At 46.7% G+C, this 24022-nt stretch overlaps 1 protein-coding gene and 1 pseudogene across 1 annotated transcript; both read right to left on the bottom strand.

Moving 5' to 3' along the window:
- Positions 1–52: 52 nt before the first annotated feature.
- LOC136654601 (5S ribosomal RNA) lies at positions 53–172 on the bottom strand (annotated as a pseudogene).
- An 8572-nt stretch (positions 173–8744) lies between these two features.
- Positions 8745–21386, bottom strand: LOC136651186 (phosphatidylinositol transfer protein beta isoform-like). Its single transcript, XM_066627377.1, has 12 exons — positions 21288–21386; positions 16559–16589; positions 16181–16326; positions 16010–16101; positions 15017–15024; positions 14646–14720; positions 13760–13843; positions 13496–13573; positions 11421–11531; positions 11045–11167; positions 10514–10596; positions 8745–9820 (listed from the first exon to the last, which is right to left on the bottom strand). The coding sequence occupies exons 1-11, from the start codon at positions 21305–21307 to the stop codon at positions 10549–10551; spliced, it is 816 nt and encodes a 271-aa protein (XP_066483474.1). The 5' UTR covers positions 21308–21386; the 3' UTR covers positions 8745–9820; positions 10514–10548.
- Between the last annotated feature and the right edge of the window lie 2636 nt (positions 21387–24022).

The following is a 24022-nucleotide window of genomic DNA, read 5'->3' as shown; positions in this document are numbered from 1 at the left end:
CTAGGGCAGCCCCAGGTTGGTTGGCAACCTTCAGTCTCGAAAGACTGGTATAAGCCTACAGCACCCGGTATTCCAAGGCGGTCTCCCATCCAGGTACTAACCAGGCCTGACCCTGCTTAGCTTCCTAGATCAGATGAGATCAGGCATGTGCAGGGTAACAGTTGCTGCAATTGACTCCTCTATTTGGTGGTCTATACCTAATCAGTTCAGACACATCAACTACACAAAACTTCATTCAATAAGAGAATATAATTGTCATTGAATTTATTTTAAATTGGTGATAAAAAAAATTCAATCAGTGCAATAAACATTTAAGTATAAGGAAAAACAAAAACAAGTAATTCATTTTCAGGTAGTCTCAATTCATTGATGATATCCACAGTCCAGGTGTTCTGGTTCCCCTCACATCCGTTTCTTTCAAAGAGCAGCTGTGGCAATTTGGATCAGTGCTGGGGCACAAGGGGAGGGGTGTTGAACCCCTTCCCCAGTTTAAATTGCTCCCCTTTTGTTCCCATGGGTGTTTTCCTCTGCAGAGAATAATGGTGTGTGTAGGAGTGTCGTTTATTGATAAATATGTGACCTGCCTTGCAATCAGATGATCCCCAAGGCAGCTTACACTAATAATACAAAACAACCCAGTAGCTTCTTGGCAGAGTATGATTCTTCCACGCACTCTTTAGGCAGCTGGAGTGGAGTTATTTTTTTTTTATTTTCTCATAGGGGAAAGTAACAGTTACCATTAACCCACCACCACCAGCAGCACCTCTGTGAGTGCTTTAAAAAAAATGCCAGAGGTGCTGAACATGGATCTCCTGTGTCATACCTAGTTACAGCTTTAGGGAGCATCTCCTGCCCCCATGTCTGTCCCTATTCTGCCCATTTGGCAAGATCTTCCAAGGGGGCTCTCTTGTGGTTTCCAGCACTTTCTCGAGTGTGGTTGGCAGTGACTCAGAAGATGGCATTCTCTGTGGTGGCCCCACCCTCTGGGATTCCCTGCCTGTGAGTTGGGGCACGCTTCCATGCTACTGGTTTTCTCAGGCAGTTGAGAACTTGTTTCCAGTATTCTTTTTTTTTCTTTTTCTTGGAATTTCTCACTGCTGGTGATCCTTTTTTTTTTTATAAAATGTCATCTATTTTTAATTTTTGTATAAGCTACCCTGGATCCATAAGGAGAAGGGTGCAGTATCATATTTTAAAAATAAGGAAGTAAATATCCTCTGATGGCATCTAAGGGGACTTTATGCTGCATTCCTTCATTTCTCAATTAGACCTGTCAGAACTCAAACACTGGCAACTGATAACTTGTGGGCTGGATCCAGCCCACCTCTCATGATCATTTGGCCTGTACGGAGTTCAGCTTGGAAGGCAAAGCTTGCCAAGTTCCTGTGCCACTGTGGCCTCACCTCCCAAGCCTAGCTCTGTGTAGCCCCTTCCAGGAGCTTGGCAACCTGGAAGTTCAGCAATGACATCATCACATCATTGCTGAACATCCAGTCCCTTTGCCAAAAAGGTTGCTGACCCCTGCTTCAGAGTGTGGCTCTAGAATACCCACACACACACACACACACACTGGAGAGGGGAACAATGTGCTTTGGCTGCAATCCAAAACACACCAGGGAATAAACTCCATTGGGCACACTGTGGTTTACTTGTAAGTAATCGTGCATGATTGCTCTGTCAATCAATTGTATGCTTTTCACTGCCAGGTGCAAATGTAACTATTCAGGCAAGCATTTTTAAAAAATGGCATTCAGCAAATTGAATATTTATCTTTAAACGATGTACACATTTTAACTATATATCAAAATACTATATGCATATACGACTTGGTTGGTTGCTAGTATTCCAAGATGGGGGCTTGCTCAGTGGAAGAACACTGCTTTGCATGGTGGTGGTTCCATGTTCAATTCATTAACACTTTCAGTTACATAGATCCACCAGTAGGCTATGGCAATGATCTTGGCCGGTGACCCTGAAAAATGTTACCAGCTGGAATAGACGGTGGCCTGATTCAGTATAAGGCAGTTTCCCATGTGCGGTACAATTAGGGATGTGTTGTTGAGGGACAGGAAGTCTCCTCTAGCTGCTGATGACACAGTCCAGGTTCACACCAGCACTTCACACCAGAAGGGAGCCAGGGTTAAGAAAGCAACATGGGTCAGTTGCGTAGGACACAGTCGAGGGCCCACTCCTATCAGAGGGTCCATCTGATTGACCTGCCCCTAAACCTTCCCCAGTAGCTGGGGAAGTAGTGCAAGATGGCCAGTAGTAGTAGTGCAAGATGGCCAAGAAACTTGCATCACTATTGTGTTTACAAATGGCAGTGAGCACCATCACAGGGCTTCTATGGGATACTCCTCTAGGCTAGGTATTGTCTATTATTCACCACTGGTAAGCTTAGGGTCTTCAGCAATGTGACACCAGCATGAGGGGGAGGTGCTGCAGCAAGTCTTAGGGGTTAGCTCCCTCAATCTGCAATCTTCTGGCAATTGATATAGTCCTGAGGCTTTATTCAAGGGAGGGGACTCTGAAGCTGGCAGATGAGATAATGTGCTTTTGACAGTAAGAGCTATTTCAGCGTTTCCCAAACTGCAGGTTAAGAAAAACCAGTGGGGCACGAGTGGGTCGTGAAAAGTTTTAGAAACATAAAAAAAAAACTTTGCAAGCATTCTTGCCCAGTTTCCAGAAGAATTTTGTTAGCTGGAATGCTAACTTGTGGTATGACGTAATATTCATACCCCCAAATTCAAATGACACATTTTCTGATTTTCTCTAGTAACACAGGCCTACAAAATTGAGGGTCAGAAAAGCTTTTCCCAAACTTTAGGGAGGTTTGATATGAATTTGGGGTGCCGATTCCAATAATGGCATCCGTTTTGCCCTATCACGTCTAGTTTTGGAGATACAGTATAGCCTCATTAGTGAGTGGTTCAAGCAGCTTCTTCATGAGGAAGGCATGGTGTAGGCTTCCTCATGAGGAAGCTGCTTGAACCATTCACTAAAGAGGCTATACTATATCTCCAAAACTAGACGTGATAGGGCAAAACGGATGCCATTTTTGGAATCGGCACCCCAAATATACCCAGGAATTGGTGTAACGTTTAAGGAAGCAAAATGTGTGTTGGCCTGTGTAATTGGCGTGCCATGGATCATGGTGAATTCAGATTCAGCCTTTTGTCTGGCCTGGATGTCCTTAACTCTTGCTCTCCAGTTCAGGAAGTCCTTAACATTTGTCTCTCCATTTCAACCTTCTGAGTACCTGGAATGACTGAAAAAGTTTGGAAGAGCAGTCCTTGAACTCCATTTCTAAGGACAGTCTAGCAAATGTCTACACACACATACTATATGTAAGGTCTCTAGCCATTATTTGATTATTAAATAATCAAAATATTCTTTCTAGATCCCTTTTTTGTCTAGTGGGACATGATAGATTGTCATTTTTTAAAAGCTTGGGAAGCACTGAGCTAGATGAGACATGAATGGAAACAAAAAGAACACTAAAAACAAAATAATTAAACAGATAAGAAAATTGCTTTATGTTCAATAGGACTGTGATACTCTGACCTAAAAAGTGGGTGGTGCCAGATTCAGTGGGGAGCAATCATGAAAGCAAGAGATTAGATGGGGGGGGGAAATTGAGGGGATTTTAAAACTAAATGCCCATGGGAAACTCCAGGCAGAAACCGAGGGAGGCAGAGGCAGCTGAGTTGCGAGAGTAGGCTCAGCTCCTTACCCAGTGCTCTTTATTCCACTGGGAGTCACTTGCCCTTGCTAAAGAAGGGGCAGTGTATGTACCCCCCTCACCTTTCAATACTGTAGTTGCCTCTAGTTTTGCATATATCGCAGGTCCTGACCTCCCCTAGGTATCTCTTAACCAAGGCAGAGATGTGACTCTCTTACTAAGATACAACTGTCGCTGGGGAAGAGGATGAGGTGGAAGGCTATACACCGGGGTTCTCTTTCCATTGGGTTGCCTTTGTATTTCTTTCCTACAAGAGGAACAGAAAGTGAAAGACAGTTGCAACAGCCAAACCTATTTCCTAGAGCAGCTGCTGTTTCTGAGCAGGGGAATAACAAGTCCTTGGCCTCCCGCCAGAGTTTACCATCAACTGAAGCTCGAGTGGGAATCAGGGCTCCTGGGTTCTCCCTGCTAGCTCTGGGGATTCGCTGGATCAATATAAGATTGCACAACTGGCTGCCCACCATGCCAAACACAGCACCCCAGCCACATGCCCTCTGTCAAGCGCTCCACAACTCTCCTCCTCTGCTATCTCCATCTGAAGCAGGCAGCAACACCAGGAGGGTTATCAAGCCCCGCAGGCATCCCTCTCTGTGAGGATGGTGAGGCCACATTTGGCTTGGCAGGCAATTCATCATGTAAGCCTGGGTTCATGGGTTAAGTACCCAAATAAAGATGGGGGAAATGGATTGCTGCACAGCTTTGCCACCTGGCAAGAGGGGAGTGATACCTAGGGGTTAGAGCACGTCTTAGAGATGTGAGAAAATGCTTTTGGTGGGAGTTGCCGAGTACTGTGGGCAACAGATTCCTACAGCCACAGACAGGATGCTAGAACAAGCTAAGTGTGTTCCTGAAGAGGCATGATGAATCATGGATTGAAGCTACTGGAATATGCTGTGTCTTTTAAAAAAACTGCTCAGAAACATTAATGGGTTCAAATCCATCAGCCAGGCATCAAACTAGGGCTCCCTACTACACAGAGCGCATAAAATCACATTTTCTTCCATCCACATCAGTTGCCAATATGTTTTTAGGATCCATTCAGGATGCTCATTTTACCTTGAAAGCTCTACACATCCATCTGGCACTGTGACATTGGAAGGACTGCCTTTTCCACAGGTGCCTGTTTTAGTGCCCCATTCATCATTTAAGGCCTGTTCCATTTGCCTTCAGAACCGAAGCTGTTAAGTACACAAGCAAGGCTGGCCTATCTACAAGACCAACTAAGATGGTTGTCTCACACACCAGATTGATAGAGAACACCCACCTCCACCTGCCCACTTGCTTCTGCTACTCCTCCTACTCCCTGAAAAGGAAGCAGACAGAGCAGCAGAGGAAGTGTGGAGGAGAGCAGTAGTCTAGAGCAGGGGTGTCCAAACATTTTGGCAGGAGGACCACATCATCTCTCCGACACTGTGTCGGGGGCCAGGAAAGAAAAGGAATTAATTTACATTTAAAATTTGAATAAACTTACATAAATGAATATATTAGAGATAGAACTTATATGAATGAATGAAGGTCTTGCAGTAGCTCAAGGCCTCCAAAAGGCCTTGCACAAAGCAAGGCTGGCCTTTCCTTCGCTGCCACTGCTGCATCACAGACGTGAAACAGCAAGTAGTGGAGGGAGCCCTCATCCCACAGCTCACGTGAGAGGTTTAACAGTCACTCTCACACTGAGAGCAGTTGCATCGGGCCAGCATGGGCTCCAGCAAGTCTCCGGAGGGCCAGAGGCTCATTGGAGACTGGGTGCTCCCTGCAGGCCTGATTGGGAGTGCCTGAGGGCTGCAAGTGGCCCCCGGGCCGGGGTTTGGGCACCCCTGGTCTAGAGTGTCTTGCTCCAGGCATCACATTCCTCTACATTTTCTTTTCTCCTTCCAATCCAGGGAGTAGGAGCAAAGGCTGGCATGCCATCCAGTAAGGTGGGAGGAGGATAGCATTTGGGACAATACCACAGCGCCAGCTGGTCTGGAGATGGTTCTGTAGCCCTCTAGCCTAGTGCTGCCTTCTCCAGTTGGCACTCTCTCCCCAGAGGCTTCTGTGGAAGTCTTTTCCAGTCCCTGCTCTGCCCATCAGTGTGCATTGGGAGAGGCAGAGGCAAGACCCATTTTTCTGGCCCCTCCTAGTTATGAGTACAACTGCCATGGTACAGATAGAAGCTCACGCAGGGGTCAAAATACTGAAACTGGAATTAGGGAGGGCTGTGTTCAAATCCTAACTCAGTCACTCAAGGCTGAGAGCTTGGGGCAGTTAGCAACTAAGGAAAGAAAATAACCCCACCCTATGAAAATGAAGTCTTCCTCGGAAGCAGAGTTCCTCCCATTTTCTGATAACCGAGATACTTTTTCAGAATCAAAATTAGACACATTTCATTCTTATGCCCCCAAAGCCTTACTTTTTACATGCAGAAAAAACAAGAATTCTATTTGGGGGCACCGACTGCCAAGAACAGCAACTCATGCAGAAATGGAATGGACAGCCTTCTTTGACGCCAGCTCAATGCATTATGTGGGGTGCAATGATGTACATCTCAATCCTGAGCTGCCCAGCGCGCGGGACTGCAGTGACATCAAAGATGGTTGCCACTGCATCCAGTGTGCCCCAGACAGACGGCGCCCTCTCAGGAGAAGGGGACTTTCATCCCCTTCCCCAGGGTAAAGCGAGTAGCCTCACAATGGGGCTACTCAATTCGACAGCGACCCACAGGTTGGTGTAGAATCTAGAGCTTCTGTGTTAGGTGGACAGCCCAACATGAAGGCTCAGGATCTGGTGAAGCCTCCATCCTGCCCCACTCCCTCCACCTGGCACACCTCCTCCTCCTGGGCTAGCACTGGCACTCAGGCCCATAAATATGCCTTATGGCCCAATCTTAACCAATTTTCTAGTGCCAGTGCAGCCATGCCAGTGTGACATGCACTGCATCCTGGGTGGGGAGGCAGTCACAGAGGCCTCCTCAAGGTACAGGAACATTTGTTCCCTTTCCTCAGGGCTGCATTGCAGCTGCACTGGTGCTGAAAAGTTGGACAGAATTGGGACCTTACTCACACCGCTTGAGATCCAGAACAAGCACCCTCCAGCAGAGCCAGTCAAGCAAATCACACAGAGCAGACAGCCTCTGTGCAGGCATGCATTTCCTATCCTCATAGGAGCCTACAATTATTTAATTTATTGAGCTCCCACTAGCTTGTCTGAGCATGCAGATCAGGAATGGATTACTCTAAGACTTACTAGGAATTCAAGACTGAACATAAGGGGAGTTTCAGACATACAACAGAAAAAAGGAGATTATGAAGGCCACTGGTGTAAAATAAGAACATAAGAACAGCCCCACTGGATCAGGCCATAGGCCCATCTAGTCCAGCTTCCTGTATCTCACAGCGGCCCACCAAATGCCCCAGGGAGCACACCAGATAACAAGAGACCTCATCCTTGTGCCCTCCCTTGCATCTGGCATTCTGACATAACCCATTTCTAAAATCAGGAGGTTGCGCATGCACATCATGGCTTGTAACCCGTAATGGATTTTTCCTCCAGAAACTTGTCCAATTCCCTTTTAAAGGCATCCAGGCCAGATGTCCACCACAGCCTGCAGCAAGGAGTTCCACAGACTGACCACATGCTAAGTAAAGTAATATTTTCTTCTGTCTGTCCTAACCCTCCCAACACTCAAATTTTAGTGGATGTCCCCTGGTTCTGGTGTTATGTGAGTGTAGAGAGCATCCTCTATCCACTTTATCCTTCCCATGTATAATTTTGTATGTCTCAATCACGTGCCCCCTCAGGCATCTCTTTTCTAGGCCGAAGAGGCCAAAACACCGTAGCCTTTCCTCATAAGGAAGGTTCCCCAGCCCAGTAATCATCCTAGTCGCTCTCTTTTGCACCTTTTCCATTTCCACTATGTCCTTTTGAGATGTGGCAACCAGAACTGGACACAATACTCCAGGTGTGGCCTTACCATTGATTTGTACAACGGCATTATAATACTAGCCATTTTGTTCTCAATACCTTTTCTAATGATCCCAAGCATAGAATTGGCCTTCTTTACTGCCGCTGCACATTGGGTCGACACTTTCATCGACCTGTCCACCACCACCCCAAGATCTCTCTCCTGATCTGTCACAGACAGCTCAGAACCCATCAGCCTATATGTGAAGTTTTGATTTTTTGCCCCAATGTGCATGACTTTACGCTTACTGACATTGAAACGCATCTGCCATTTTGCTGCCAATTCTGCCAGTTTGGAGAGATCCTTCTGGAGCTCCTCACACTCACATCTGGTCTTCACCACTTGGAAAAGTTTGGTGTTGTCTGCAAACTTTGCCACCTCACTGCTCACCCCCCGTCTCCAGGTCATTTATGAAGAGGTTGAAAAGCACTGGTCCCAGGACAGATCCTTGGGGCACACTGCTTTTCACCTCTCTCCATTGTGAAAATTGCCCATTGACACCACTCTCTGTTTCCTGGTCTTCAACCAAGTCTCAATCCAGGAGAGGACCTGCCCTCTAATTCCCTGACTGTGTTTTTTCAGTAGCCTTTGGTGAGGGACTGTGTCGAACGCCTTCTGAAAGTCCAGATATATAATGTCCACAGGTTCTCCCGCATCCATATGCCTGTTGACCTTTTCAAAGAATTTTAAAAGGTTTGTGAGGCAAGACTTACCCTCACAGAAGCCATGCTGATTCTCCCTCAGCAAGGCCTGTTTGTCTATGCATTTTGAGATTCTATCTTTGATGAGGCATTCCACCATCTTACCCAGTATAGATGTTAGGCTGACTGGCCTATAGTTTCCCGGGTCCCCCCTCTTTCCCTTTTTAAAGATTGGTATGACATTTGCTATCCTCCAATCCTCTGGCACCATAAACTCCATCTGAATAAAAAGTATACCCTCTTCTCTCAGAGGTGCCAAATCTTCTACAGGTGATGGTGAAGGACAAAAAGAATTCAGATTTGCCAACACTTAACTCCCTGCCAATGATCATCCCTCCCCAGCAGGAAATGAGACAAGAGCTCAACTTCAAGTTTATTTATTGTTTTACTTTTTTTTTTTAAAAAAGAGATGTCAGTGTTTTTTTTTCCCTTTTTTTAAAAAAAATACTGTTCAGATCCTTAGGAATGCACCACCAGGCCTTAAAATCTTCCCTGCCTCCTCACTGAAGTCTCCAAAGGCGGCTGAAATGCTTTCAGAATGCCTCTCCCACATGGGGAGAAAAAGAAACTACCTCCCTTCCTCCCCCTAGAATTAGGATACTGGAGCAGGGGAAGAGGGGTAGAAAGGGGGAGGAAGTAGTACTAGTAGAGTTTTAAACCTTAGGAGCATTGATTTAGTGGCCTTAAGGGCAGAAAAAACTTCAAGACATCAGAGGGTTTATACCACCACCACCCCACCCCTGGCCAAAGGGACAATTGCTTTGCTGTTCATAATACATTTATGCCTGTATGGGGCGACAAGAACCCCTCCCCCAACTTGCTACCCTTGCCACTTTTCCCACCTATCTTGGAAAAGGAGTGTAGGTTTGGAAACAGAGCAAATGTTTTCCACACATGCCTTAAATGGTGAACTCCAACCCTCCACAGTGAAAGCAAAACCATACTCCTAAGATTGAAATGTGAACTTGTTCTGCCATCCCCTTCACCACCAAGCCATTTAGACACTCCAGATCTTACTTTTCCCTGCCTGTGGAAAGACCCCACCCTCCCAACCTGACCAAAACATGATGCCAAAGGATATTAATATAATGTTAATCGTCATGCACCCCTGCCCCTGCAGGGTAAAAAGAAGAGAGACACCCCCTACCCACCCACAAAAGGTCCTCCTTTCATACCCCCACTAGTGGTGTGTCTGGGGCACCTATTAATCCATTAACCAGTAAAAAGGTAGACAGCAGTTCCGTGGGATTCCCCCATGCTGGCAGAAGCAGGGGCGGTTTTCAAATGTTTTCAGACCAGTAGGACGGAAAGAGATGGGAACTCCCACCTTCCCCTCCCAAGGTGGTGGGTGGGGGAGAGGGAGAGAAAGAGAGAGAGAGAGATAGCGCAGAGTCCCACAATAATAGGTCCAGTCTTGGGTCAGAAAGGGTACTGCACCTAGGTAAAAAGAGAAGAGGAGATTAGTCAGAAAAGAGTCTTTGCATTGGGATGAAACAATCTTGGTTACATTTTCAGATAAATATCAGCAGAAATCTCAATGACATTGTGAAACATCCACATGTGATTTTCAAAGAACATGAACTTTTGTTCCCTCTCTCCTAATACTGGAGAGAGGGTGCAAGCTGGAAGTGGGGCGCAATCGCTCCACGGGAGCCATGTGAAGGGTCGCACAGGGCTCCCTGCACCCCCGAGAGGCTGCTGCAGGGACTGGTAAGTACATGCCAGCCCCTACATCCCCGTTAGCGATGCAATCCTGGGAATTGCATCGCTGCCTTCCCCCCTCCTCTTAAGAGGGCAAAGTTCAAGACTCTCAGGCTGGGGCATCATGACACCCCAGTTTGAGAACCACTGACTTATGGGTTCCCATCCTCTCCCTGAGAGCTTGGGAACCTCAGCTGTAGGGTATCTAAAAAGTATGGGAACCACTGGCCTAGATGTCCCATTTCTGGGCATCTCAGAGACACCTGGTTGGCCACCATGGGAAACAGGATGCCAAACCTTCCATCTGATCCAAGAGGACACCTTCCTACTCCAAATTCATTTCATACATCCACTGCCAGAAATATTTTCCATGCCCTCAAGATCCCACCCACAGACACACCACCCTCCTCATTCCTCAGACTTGTCTACCTTGTCACTTCTTGGGCCCAGGCAGCAGGGGACACTCACTCATCGCTGGCAGTCATCCCTCTCACAGTGCCCTTCTGGCGCATCTGCAACAAGACGACATCCTTCAGCTGCTGGATACTTTTCAAGCCAGACCCGCTCACAGTATCAAGCCTGCTCTCTTCCACTAGGCCTTGTCCATTAGGGAGAAGTACATACATATGGTTTTTCAGCAAGCCAAACCAGCATTTTAATGGAACAAACAGTCAGATGATGGCATAGGAAGCTACCTTCTAGTGAGCCAGATCCACAGAAGGGTATGTAGCTCAGCACTGGCTACAGTGAGTGGTAGCAGCTCTGCAGGGTCTCAGTCAGGGATTTCCAAGCCCTCCCTGAAGATGCCAAGGGACTGAACCTTGACCTTGAATGGGAGAAGGCATTCAGTGCAATGCCACCAATGAGAAACACCCTCCTTGATGAAGATATGGGAGGCTTGCCACACGAGAAAAGCAGCAACCCTACAACGTGCAACCTGCTCTTCTATCCCCAGTGTACCTCGTCCAGCTCCCTCTGTGTCTCCTCTTCCATCCGCCGGATGTCTGCCATGCTTAAATCCACCCACTTATCCAACCAGCAAAACAGCTGCCTATGGAAGTTGGTAAAGAGGCGTCTTTCTTGCTGTAGAAGGAGAAGAGTTGAAGACGTTAAGACCTGAAAGCAAGGGAGGCCCTGAAACAGGACATCCAAGCAGCACTCTCCCGGAGGGAACGCACTAAGGCTTGTGCCACAGTATCCCCCAGAACAAGCTAGGCCTTTTAGGGTTAGGCCACAGGCCCTCAAAAGGAAGAAAACTACCCAGCCTATGTCTCAAGATTGCGCCAACAAACATGACTTTTCACACCAGAATCAGTGACCTTCAGTTGCACCTCACCTTCTGGATAAATTTTTCCACGCGACCCTGGAGGCCCCACCAGCGGAACTTCACCGTCACAAGCTTATAGGCACACATGTGGGGGCAATCCTCGTTATTGGCTAGCTCCCGCTGATGGAAAGGGGAAAAAGGAGGGAGATTTTTTAATTTGGAGGGGGGGGGGAAATATAACTAAGGTGGGGCAGGGGAGGACCATGATAAAGGTAGCAAAATGATAGCCACTTTTCTCCTGCATTCATCGTTCTGGGACTCCAATAAAATTAATGGGTAGCAGATTCAGGAGACTCAAGAGAAAATGCATCATCACATCACACATATTTAGTTTATGGCATTTGCTTCCACAAGATATGGTGAAGGCCAGTAGCTCAGACGGCTTTAATCCTCATTTGGAAACAGGAAAAAAATGACTTTTTTGTTTTGGGGATAACTAGTTACACCAGATAGATTTTGCAGTGTTTACAGATGAACCCAAGAAAAAAAATTATACAGCAGAATCATCCAGTCAGAATACACAATGTACGCCACCATGTGTTCTGTAAAGAGAAACACACACAAACTTCCACATGTAATTGTGTCTTGCCCTGCACCTTTGTATACAACAGGCGTGCTGTAATCCTACACATGTCTACTGAACAAGGTCTATTTATTTCAGTGGGGTTTACTCCCTGGTGTGTACAGAATTTAGTATTGTCTAAGGTAAGAGAAGTCTAAAAATCAAAGCTAACCTCCTTCTACTCAGAAGGACTGTCTTTTGACTGTCTATTCACACTGTTTAAAAGGGGAACAACTAGAGGCCATTTAGGAGTACTTCCCTAACACACAGAAATGGTATGGCTGGGGTGGGAAAACAAAAATCAACAGGTGTAAAAAAAAAAATGAAACTTAGGGTCCAATCCTATCCAACATTCCAGCACTGATGCAGCCAGTGGGAGAGGGGGGGAGTCATGCAGGCCCTTCTCAAGGTAAGGGAACATTTGTTCTCTTACCTTGGGGCTGCATCACCATTGGAAAGTTGGATAGGATTGGGCCCTTAGCTCAGGGAGAAAGTGACTCCAATTAGAAATCCTGTTCATTTGTGGGATAATATTGTACCCCTGATGCTTGTTTGCTCATAGAAAGGAAATGGCAATTCATTTTCCTTTGGGGATCTCATGTGGCTGATGACAATGTCTTCAAAAGAAAAAAAGTGCAACTGCCTTTTGAGTTTCCATTAAAAAAAAATATTCCTGGGATAAGAAATTACCCTTTAAAACAAACACACAGTGAAGGTTAAACAGGGATGAAACTGATTCATGCTGGAGGGGTCTATCAGTGGTTATGAGCTCAACAGACCACACACACACACCCGGGTTCAGAACTGCCAGCTGCTAGGAGGCAGCTGCAGCAGGGAAAGGCTATGTTCTTTATGCCCTGCTTGCAGCTTGAATGGAGGATTCTGGTTGAATACTGCAGGACACAACCTGCGGCACCGGGTGGACCATTAATGTGATCTAGAACTGCAGTCTGTATGTTCTTGTGAGGGTTAAGCCTAGAGACTGAAATTCCAAAAGATGCAGAGGTTCCTCTCAGGTGAAACATCTACAGAATCCTAAGAGAAGCCAAGAGGTTAAAAAACAAGATTTGGCAAACATGTCTCATATAGACAGAGGGCATTGCACATGCAGTGCCCACCACCCCTCTTGCTTCTAGTGTCCTGTCTCTTCTGAAAACCCCGGAGTCCAGGCTCACACTGCACTCTTCAGCCTCCCCCCTAGCACCACTTTCTTTGAAGTCACTGAGGCAGAGCAAAGACTTGACAAAGGCCACTCAATGAGTGGGTACCCACCTGTGCAGAGGTAAGACTCAAACCCATGCCTCCAGCGCTGTGGTCACGGGACAACACTGGCTGTTTTGTAATGCACACACACAGTCCAATTCAGCATAATATCTCCCCAGTAGAAGCTAGGTTAAGGGTCACACTACTAATACCAAATCCTTTCTTTGCAGGCATCAGATAATCCTAAAGACCCGGGAGATACACAGCTGGGTAGAGTTCACACCAAGGCCAGTTCTCACTTTCTGTTGGGCAGACATACCTTCCAATCAGGACCAAGTGGGCCTCTGCTTGTCTTCAGTGATTTGAAGAGAGCTGGGTCTTCATCTGGCTTGTAATCCTGAAAAAGAGATCATAGACATAATAGAAGATGGGACAGAGAAGTCCCAGAAAAGAAAAGGAAGGCGGGCTCATGAAAATCTTGTCTGTACATCAGGTAGGAAAGCAGTTGGGAAAGAGCTAACTCTCTGACACGAAAAGCAGGGCCCCATTTGCCAGTGGTGCAAGACACGAAGTGGCCTCTTACATCATCTGACACATGTGTCCGGTCGGCAATGTCTATATGAACCACTTCAACATCTTTCCAGGTCTCAGCATCAAGCCTGTGAACCTGTGGAGGTAAGACAGGAAATTAAGATTCCTTATGTGACAGACAGAAAGACAGATAGAAAGATTTTGATTTTTTTATATTAAAAAGACTTAGGTCTTTAACTTAAAACCTTTTAAATTTTATACATACATAACAAACATGTTACAAAACAGCAATTGATTTCATGATGGCACAATAGGCTTAATTTTGCTTCGTTTTTCTGCCATACAATTTTTTTTTTAAAGTTTACAAAATTCAAAGGTTTTAAGAAACCTTAAAACCTGTGGTCTGTGGAACTCCTTGCCACAGGATGTGGTGCTGGCGTCTAGCCTAGACGCCTTTAAAAGCGGATTGGACAAGTTTCTGGAGGAAAAATCCATTATGGGGTACAAGCCATGATGTGTATGCGCAACCTCCTGATTTTAGAAATGGGTTAAGTCAGAATGCCAGATGTAGGGGAGGGCACCAGGATGAAGTCTCTTGTTATCTGGTGTGCTCCCTGGGGCATTTGGTGGGCCCCTGTGAGATACAGGAAGCTGGACTAGATGGGCCTATGGCCTGATCCAGTGGGGCTGTTCTTATGTTCTTATGTTCTTATGAAACTGAGCAACAGGTGCTTTATGCTTCCATCACATGTGATGCAACACATGTGAAGCATCACATGTGATGCACATGTGATTACATGAGCTATTTAACACCTCTGCTGTGAAGCTGTTCTTGCTGAGGTGGTATTACTGATTAATCAAATGCCTTTTTATTTCTGAGGAAAGATTTGAGTGGTGTGTTTGTGTATATGTAAGCGTACCCACACCCTCTCACTTACATTATCTTGGTCACCTAGATCTGGTTTGTGCCACGTTTCAATTTTGATGAAGAAATCATCCTTCATATATTCATTCTGTTCAGATAGAAGAACACATGATTACCCAGGAACCCTTTCAACAAAATCGCTTGCTAGGGACTCTGAGTTCTGAAGGCAGCACACAACTTGTACCAACACAATATGCAGAATGGTCTGGGAAATTCCTGTGGGACTTCACATGGTGGGCACTGCCCCAGCTTAGTGGAGATAGAAGGGGAGACAGATGTGCCCATGAAGTCAGAGAGGTGCCCATGAAGTGTAGGGTAGTGTGAATAATTAGAAAACACCACCTAACTTCCCACCCACAACTACCCAGTCTGCAAGTCACTCACCGTAATAACTGTAGCAGATGAGATGAGACCGAGTAAGAGAAAGAGAGAAAATGAATTAATGCAGTATAGTGGAATAGAAAATGTTCCCTGACCAGAACAAGGGCTATCAGATCCCACTCATGTAGCTACAAGACACCCAGTACTGTTCTAAGCCAACAAACTACCCAATATCTAAAAGGGTAGAATGCATCCATGTAAAAACTGCAATTTATTATACTATAAATAACAAGCCAGACATCTCTTTCATCCCCAAGAACGGAGACTTTCTCTATTCCATCCCTTCTGACATTATTAGTGGTTTCAGACTATGATCTGAGAAACTTGGGGTTCCTCAATAAGAAAATCAGTGGCGGCCAACAAAGGCTGTTTGCCCACTCCAACCAGGTGCCTCCCTGTTTGTGCAAGGGTGTGTTCACTCTCAGCTGGCAACAAGGAGGTTGAGCAGGCCAAGCTAGCCCCTCACATAAACTGGAGGTTTGCCCTACTTCCCAGAATCCTCTGCAACATAGTTGGGGTTCTGTGGCAGAAGTGCGGTGGTTCCTTGACAAACACATCTGTTTGCAAAAGGTTCCTTAAGGAAGGAAAATTTGAAAAATCACCGCTCCATTTTCCCTTAGAGTTGGCCCAAGATCTATTGATGCCTGAAAAACAATGCACTCATGACATCTCCCCCCCCTTACCCAATGGTGCACCAGCCACTGTTACTCCTCCTCCTCCTGATGTCTGGATTAAATAAAGGAAGAGAGAATGGAGCTAAAGGGGAAACGTGGAGGAGTGGTGGGCTAGAGACGTCCTTGTTGCCCACCACTCTTCTCTCCTCCACACTTTCTCTTCTGCTCCATTCTCCTAGCATCATTTTTTGAATCTAGAGCGGAGGAGGAGTGACGGATGGGAGTGTCAACTGCTGCCTGAGGTGACCCCCTCAACCAATCCCTCTGCTGGAGAACCTCAGTGTCCCAATATCAGGTGCCCTTCCCTCTCTGCAGGGCTCACCTGTTCGACAATAGGGATAGGCATTCCAGGCTCTCTCATGGACGACTAGTGACCCCTCAGGAGCAAACATCTTAATGAATCCTGGAACTTTGCTGCAAAGAAGAGGAACAGTAAAGACATCATCATAACAGGTCTGAGCCATCTGACACCCACTCCCAGGGCGGTCCTTACCTCTGGAGGTGATAGATCTTGTGGGTGTACTGTCCTCTCTCCCCTTCACGCTCATATGGTTCATTGGTGAGCACCTCAATTCCTTCACCCCCACCAGTGTTGTTCTTGCTGGCTTCGGCCACAGAGAATAATTGCCCGACTTGATACTGGGGGAAGGGGGAACAAGACAGAAGGGTAAATACTGCCCATTCAACACCAGCCAGAGATGGGAGGAGAGAAAAGGGGTGGGTTGCAGAATTTTTCTCTCATTCAAGTGGTTCCAGCCACAACCTTGTGATGACGACTAATGCCAAGCCATTGTTACCCACAATCCTTTGACAAGGGGCAAGCAAGACTACGAACTCCCCCATAATAGCAGTGCCTGTAAATGAAACTTACCTCCTCCACAGAGCAAGGCAACACTACCCGGCTGCAGGGGAGACAGAGAGAGAAGAGGAAAAAAAAAAAAAGAGTAAGATGGGGGATCCTTTAATGTTAAAGCCCTCCTACCCCACTAGAGAGATAAAAAGCATGCACACAAAATACGGATGCCTTAGTGTACAGTTCGACCAACAGGGCCTCTAAAGCACTAGCATATATTATCGGAACTAACAAGATTCTTTTGTGTTTACCAGAATTGGAGACGCCAGACTCAGATTAGATTTATTGCTGATTCAGCAAGACAGATATCTGAAAACGATACAATCCAAATGGGTTTTGGGGGGGGGGGGTTTTTGCTGTCTAAATTGTATCTCTCCCAGGAGGGTTAAGGCACTATCAAATTTACTAATACATCATATATCAGACCCCAAATAAGAGGTGCTACCATATCTACTGGATAAAACAGCCTCATTTTAGGATACAGCTGATACAGCTTCTTTACTTTCAAAAGTACAGGACTGTTGTGTTTTAACGGATTAAACAAGTGTCCCTTTTATAGAGAAATAAGCTCATCCCTAGACAGCATGTGCCAAGCTTGTAAATAGCCATTGCCTGTTCGACTGTGGTGAGCAAAAACAGCCTCCAGGCAACCAAATAGAAAATGTGTTGCTACAGTTGTTTATTTACACAAGTACTATCACTTTGTATGGCTCTTTACTGAATAAGAGAGCAAAGTTACTGCCTCGAGGAGCTTACGGTCTAAAATTTGACAGAGGGAGGCAACAAAGGAAGGAGAGAGTTGTAGGAAAACAACATATGGTTATTTCAGTGATGAAGACTTCAGCTTAGCAATTCATTCTTAAACCCACTGCTTCCAAAAACCTTTTGGCCCAACCCTTTAGATCCCCATACTGTTTGTTCTAACGTGCAAAATTTACATTTACATGCAATTGTAAGTACATGCAATTGAAACAATGGCACATTCTTCTCCTACATACTCCTGCTCCCTTTGTTGTCCCCTTGTGTCCCCTTCTAAACTGCAAGCCCCTTGGGGCATGGCACCATTCAGCAGGTGCATGGATGGCACTGCCTATAACAACAAAACAGCTGATTATAGGGATTAGAGGCTGTGGCAAGACTCCACAGAGATATGGTGAATTTTGAGAAGATATTGAAAGGATGTCAAATAAAAGGCAGAGATATTAGGGGGCAGTAAAGGAGGAGTTGTTTGAGGGAGCACAAACTGAAAGACTCTGCCCCCCTGCTGATTATTAAATTTATTTCTCACATTGTTGCACCACTCTTCCACCAAGGAGCTCAGGGTGGAGTACATGGCTCCTCCCCTCCTTTTGTCCTCACAACAATTCTGTGAGGTAGGTTGAGGCCAAGTGATAGTGACTGGTCCAAGGTCACCCAGGAAGCTTCATGACTGAGCAGGGAACTGAACCTGGATTTGGTCTAAGGGTGACTATACTCAAACCTCTACACCTTCCAGGCTCTCTTATGTTAAATGTTTATCCTGCAATTCTGCCAAGGATCTCAGGGTGGCAAACAAAATACTTTCTCCCCAATCTTTCTCTGCACATGTGTGTTGGCAACCTTCAGTCTCAAAAGACTCTGGTATCGCGCTCTGAAAGGTGGTTCTGGAACAGCGTCTAGTGTGGCTGAAAAGGCCAATCCGGGAGTGACAATCCCTTCCACACCGGGAGCAAGTGCAGTCTGTCCCTGGTCTGTCTCCCTGGCTATGGGCCTTCCTTCTTTGCCTCTTTGCCTCAGACTGTTGACAAAGTGTCTCTTCAAACTGGGAAAGGCCACGCTGCACAGCCTGCCTCCAAGCGGGCCGCTCAGAGGCCAGGGTTTCCCACTTGTTGAGGTCCACTCCTAAGGCCTTCAGATCCCTCTTGCAGATGTCCTTGTATCGCAGCTGTGTTCTACCTGTAGGGTGCACAACCTGCACAACAGGTTGTTCTCTGCACAACAGCCCTGTGAAGTAGGTAATGCTGAAAGATGATGATGATGCATTCATGGTCATCTAGGCAGCTTCATGACGGATGGGAGGGCGGATCTCAAACGCAAACAAAGCTGCACTATTAGACTGCCTCTACCCAAACACCCAAAATATAAAGATGTTCTTTATTTGCTGATTGAAACACCATGGCAGGCTCCCCTATAGAGCAAATGAAGTACATGAGCAGCCCTACACCTGCCGGTGTAGCTCAGCCATGCTACTTCTCTGTATACAAGCATCTGAGAGCCCGTGTGGGGAAATACCTACCTCCGCTTGCCCACTCACCTCCACCTCCCTAGGAAAGGAAGGGTGGAGAGAAAAAAGGAGTGCTCTAACTCAGCAGTCCCCTCTCCTCCGCACTTCTCCAGTTGCTCCATCCCTCTTTTCCTTTTCTAATGTTAGGAACGGGCGAAGCAAAGGCTGGCACACCACCAGCTAAGGGCCAGGAGCCCAGCATTTGGCATGCTTCCCCAGGCACCAGAAGATCTTGGGCCACTCCTGCAGTGTTGCGTAGTGGTTACAGCAGTGTTTCCCAAACCATGCAGCCTAACTGCTGGCGAGTCCTGAAATTGAAACTGACAAGCTGATAGCTGACCAAGTAAAATCTATTGAGCCCTATGGAACGTGAAACTGAGCTGCACATGCATGTTTTCTCATGAGAAGGCAACCATGCCTCAGCCCACTTTGAAGGGCAGGCCAAGAGAAACCCAATACCACCAGAATGGTCCTGATCCAATGAATGCAGGCCTCAAAAAACATTCAATAAGGAAGACCCCCTCTCCAAGTGGACAAGGAAAAATGTATTGGGCCTATGGAAAGTGAAACTGAAATGCACATGTGCATTTGACCAGGGGAATAAGGGAACACAAGGCCACTAGAAAGGGCCTAATCCAGGGGTGTCCAAACTTTTTGGCAGGAGGGCCACATCATCTCTCTGACATTGGACCAGGAAAAAAAAAAAGAAAGAATTAATTTACATTTCAAATTTGAATAAATTTACATAAATGAATATATTAGAGATGGAACTTATATGAATGAATGAAGGCTTATATGAATGAATTTTATAGGCTCAAGGCCTATAAAAGGCCTTGCACAAAAGGCCAGCCTTTCCTTTGTTGCTGCTGCTGCTGCATCACAGATGTGAAACAGAAAACAGTGGAGGGAGCCCTTGTCCCACAGCTCACACAAGAGGTAGAACAGTTGGCCGTCATGTTGAGTAGTTGCGTCGGGCCAGCGCGGGCTCCAGCAAGTCTCTGGAGGGTCAGAGGCTCATTGGATACTGGGGGCTCCCCACGGGCCAGACTGGGAGTCCTTGAGGGCCACAAGTGGCCCCAGGGCTGGGGTTTGGGCATCCCTGTCCTAATCCAAAGAACACAGAGCTCAACAAATGCTCCAGAAGGTGGTGTTCTCCCCCCTTCCCCACCATAGCAAAATGAATAAAAACAGAGGCTTGAGTGTCTGGCAAAGTGAAACTTTTTTTTTTAAGTCTTGTAAGGCTAGGAGGGTCCCAACAGAGTTGTTTTTGAAAGTGGGTCCTGGTGCTAAAATGTTTGGGAAACACTGGGTTAGATAGCTGAATCCAAAAAGCATGAGTTAAAATCCCCAAGCAGTAACAAAGCCCACCTGTCCAGTTGCTGTCTCTCAACCTAACCTACCTCACAGAGTTGTTGTGAGAAAACAGGGGAGGAGAGGAGAGGCACATATGCCTCTCTGAGCTCCTTGTAAGAAAGGCAGGCTAGGAATGCAATGTATAGATAAAACAGATATCATTATAAGCCTATTTTGCATGGGCAAAGCAATGCTTAGGCAAAAATTAGCTCCCCTGATTTCACCAGGACTTACTCCAATATAAGTGCACACAGGGCTACAGCCTGAGTAGATAGTGTCCTTTGATGCAGAATTGCAAGACCCCAATGAAGTCAGATGGGAGGCTGCTCCCACACACCGCTAATCGCTTCCTCCCCATCCCCATCCCAGATGTCCCAAACCACTTCCTGAGAAAGAGACAGAGAAAGAGAGAAATCTGTTGCTGCCAACTTCCTGAAAAGTAGTTATGCCAAACCATGGCTGGGCACATCTCACACCACTCACATTCAAGTGTGGAGTCATTAGGAAGTCTCACCTGGAAGGACACAACATAATTTAACTCCAAGTAAAGCGTGGAAAGGTTTTGCAGCCCTGGGGGGCAAAGAAACTGGCAACCTGATCAAGAGATTGATCTCTCCTCCACCCTTTGATTTGATTTGAATGGGGGGGGGGAGAATCAGGATGAGAAAGACCAGGTTCCTAAAAGCAGACAGCTCGCCTTCCGCCAGGAGAGCAGATCCAGGGTCAGCCAGCTGGATGCCAGAGCTGGGTGGAGGAGCGCACAGAGGGAGCTTCTGGCAGGATGGAAGCCAGATGGGCCATGAAGCCTTTCCAGCAGGAGCAGAATCCCACCAGGAAAAGGCTGCCCTTGCTTGCAAAAGGAAAGCGCCACCCCCAGACTCAATGCAACATGGCAGCAGAGGTGCAAACATGTGCAGCACCGAGCACCTTCCTGGGGCTATAGAAAAGCAGCACAATCCAGCAGCTGGGGGGGGGGAGGAGGGAAGCAAGGGGGCAGCCATATGCAAGAGGGACTCTCCATCTGCCTCCCACCCACCCCTTTTAGGAAAGCCCCCTCCCCAGCTCTGAGTTAACCCTTGCCACCCACTGGCTCTCCCAGGCACCACCAGCCACCCCCGCCCAGGTACTCACAACTCCTTGATCAGCACCATCCTCCCGTCCCTCCAGCGCTCCGCACGCCCAAAGCACCAAAGCCTGCTGCTCTTCCTCGTCTCCCCCCTCCACCGCAGCCATTGACGCCACTTCCGCCCTCACTCCAGCACCCGCTCGCCCACGCCTGCCCCCGACGACGCCACTTCCGCCCTCACTTTGCTTTTGCTTTGCCCGCAGAGCGAAGCCGGGCCCGGAAGGAGGGGCGCGAGCCTTTGCGCTGGCCCGTGTCATTGGATGGGCAGCAGCGCCCTGAGTGCAAGAGTTACATTGGAACCAAAGGCCCACCAGGGGGCGCGCTTGCACAATCTTGGTTTGCAAGGGTTAGGGATTGGCTTTGAGAAAGAGTGTCTCTGGTCATGTGCAGAGCGCCTTTAAGGGTAGACGCAGAAGGCAATCCTGCTTGGGATTAAGGCTCAAGGTCATGACTTTTTCCATACAGGGGTGAGGGATCTGGGTAGAAATCATCAATTTATTAATTACAAGAAGGCTATGTGCTGCCTGCAAGTGTCACTTACAGGGAAAAGGAGGACACTGAAGTTCTTTTCCAGGACAGGAGGCTAAAAACAAAAAAGGCCATCTGGTCACCCTGGTAAGAGGGTGGTGTACCTTCAGATCAGTGGTCTTCAACCTTTTTCGTGCCACAACCCCAACAAACATACAGGTATGAGATGGGGGAACACTGATCCTGCCCCCTCCAGGGACCTTATTTGCTCACCTCTACCCTTATTGCTAACCAAAAATTCTTATTAGAGGGAGCTGAAAAAGTTACCATGAAGCTGGCACTAGCGAAAGCTATTTTAGCACAATTGCTAAGAATCCAAGCAAGACTGGGTCACCATCTCCTGGTAGCTGAAGGGGAACACTAGATGCCTCCCTCTTTACCTTGTGGTGTTCTAGTCCAGTGGTCTTCAACTTTTTCATTCCTATAAGTTGCCGTGACCCTACAACTGACTGAGGCTTTGTGATCCCTTTGGGGTCCTAACCCCAAGGTTGAAGAACATTGCTCTAGATTACTTCTTGAAGTTTTGAGAGCTCTGGAAGCTCATTCATTCCACTGCATACTTACTCAGAAGTAAATCCCATAGAACTGAGTGGGACTTCCTAGGGGAGCAGGCTGCTGGATAAGATTAGAGTTTTACTGGCTTGGAGGAAAGGGTCTGTGAGCCTCAGCCTCTGCAAATTTATAGTATTTGCTCATATTCCTTTTCAGCCGGAGTTCTATGTGCCTTATCTCCCCCTTGAGAGGCAGAATTTAGATAGTGGCACAGGTCTAGGCATGTCTACTCAGAAGTAAGTCCCATTGTGTTCAGAGGGCTTAATCCCAGCAACGTGTGCGCAGGGTTGCAGCATTAAGTGAAGCTTTTGAGATGCAGAAAGGATTTTACCTGTTGATTTTCTGCCTGTCATAGACAGGCTCCCTAATTGGGAGGGGGGAGAGTCACTGGTAACAGCAGGACTTCTGGGTTCATTCTCTAGGTCTGAATGATCTTGGTTCTGTTTGTTTTTTGTGAAGTCAGAGATTACCAGCACCACTTTACTCAGAGTTTGCTTAGCGCAGGAGCTGAACCAAGCTTGCTCAAAGGTCCATAAATATCACCCACTGATAATGTGTTATGCAAGGAGAGTTGAGCTGCTTATATGTGCTAATCCTTATTAGGAGTAAATCATAATGATAACCATTTGTGGCCACAGAGGAATTAACTGCTGATTGTTCAAAACAAATGATCGGCTGTTGCTTCTTGCTAACCTTATTGTCATTTTGAAGTCTTTGTTTAGCAAGAAAGGGACAGTTGGAACCATCTGTTTAAAATTTAAGGCATCTGTTTAAAATGATTACTGTTGGTTGGGCTTCTTGTTATCTGCTATCAAACTGAGAACTTGGAATACCATAATTGTGCTGTTGTGGGGATAACATGCATACTGCTTTATGCTGGAGGGGTGGATAAATGTGTGCTGGTTCCACAGTGGAAATCATTCATTCATTCATTCATTCACCCCCCCCCCCATGTATCCTCCTTTCCCTCCTTATTTACAGGGAGCCCAAGGTGGCTAAGGTAAACAAAACAATCAGCAACGTTCCATAAAATTAAATTATACATACAATTAAAACATACAATTAAAAAAATAGTAGCTGTGCAAAAAAATAAAAATAAAACAAATGGTCTAATAATCTAGGCTAGGAACCTACAAGGGACATCAAGCTTCTCTCTCTCTCTCTCTCTCTCTCTCTCTCTCTCTCTCTCTCTCTCTCTCTCTCTCACTTGGTGCCTGCTCTTCAGTTTGCAAGTGCAAACTCCAGACTTGGTGAGAACCTGCCACAGTTTTGCAGAACTGTCTTCAGTGGGGTAGTTCTGTTTCAGCCCACGTTGTTGATGTCATCATTTGTCAGCCTTTCACAGTGTTGTGCTATTACAAGGGTACCACAATATCCTGTTCTTTGCCATCTTGCCCTTCTCTTAAGAAATTTTGTGCAGCATCTATCATTTTTCCACACACACCCATTTTATTGTCACAGCAACCCTATGGTTTAGTTAAGCCCAGAGACATGGTGCAAGGTCACTCAAAGAGTTTTACAGCTGAAGGGGAATCTGAACCCAGGTCTCCCCAGCACAAGTCTGACAACCCTAACTGCTACCCCTAATGGGCTTTCTGGAGGTGACACTGGGTATCCAATTGTTCTGATGCCCTCCTATGACTGCTGTCTCTCAACCAGT

Source organism: Tiliqua scincoides, chromosome 5 (genome assembly GCF_035046505.1).
Source record: "Tiliqua scincoides isolate rTilSci1 chromosome 5, rTilSci1.hap2, whole genome shotgun sequence".
NCBI lineage: Eukaryota > Metazoa > Chordata > Lepidosauria > Squamata > Scincidae > Tiliqua > Tiliqua scincoides.
The sequence above is the reverse complement of the archived record's forward strand: the minus strand, read 5'-3'. Positions and strand labels throughout refer to the sequence as shown.

Excerpts from the sequence above, each read along its gene's own strand:
- LOC136651186 (XM_066627377.1), bottom strand. The coding sequence starts at position 21,307 with ATGGTGCTGATCAAGGAGTT. Across the intron at positions 16,590-21,287 it reads ATGGTGCTGATCAAGGAGTT|CCGGGTAGTGTTGCCTTGCT; the intron begins GTGAGTACCTGG and ends TCTCCCCTGCAG. Across the intron at positions 11,168-11,420 it reads TGGAAAAATTTATCCAGAAG|CAAGAAAGACGCCTCTTTAC; the intron begins GTGAGGTGCAAC and ends CTCCTTCTACAG.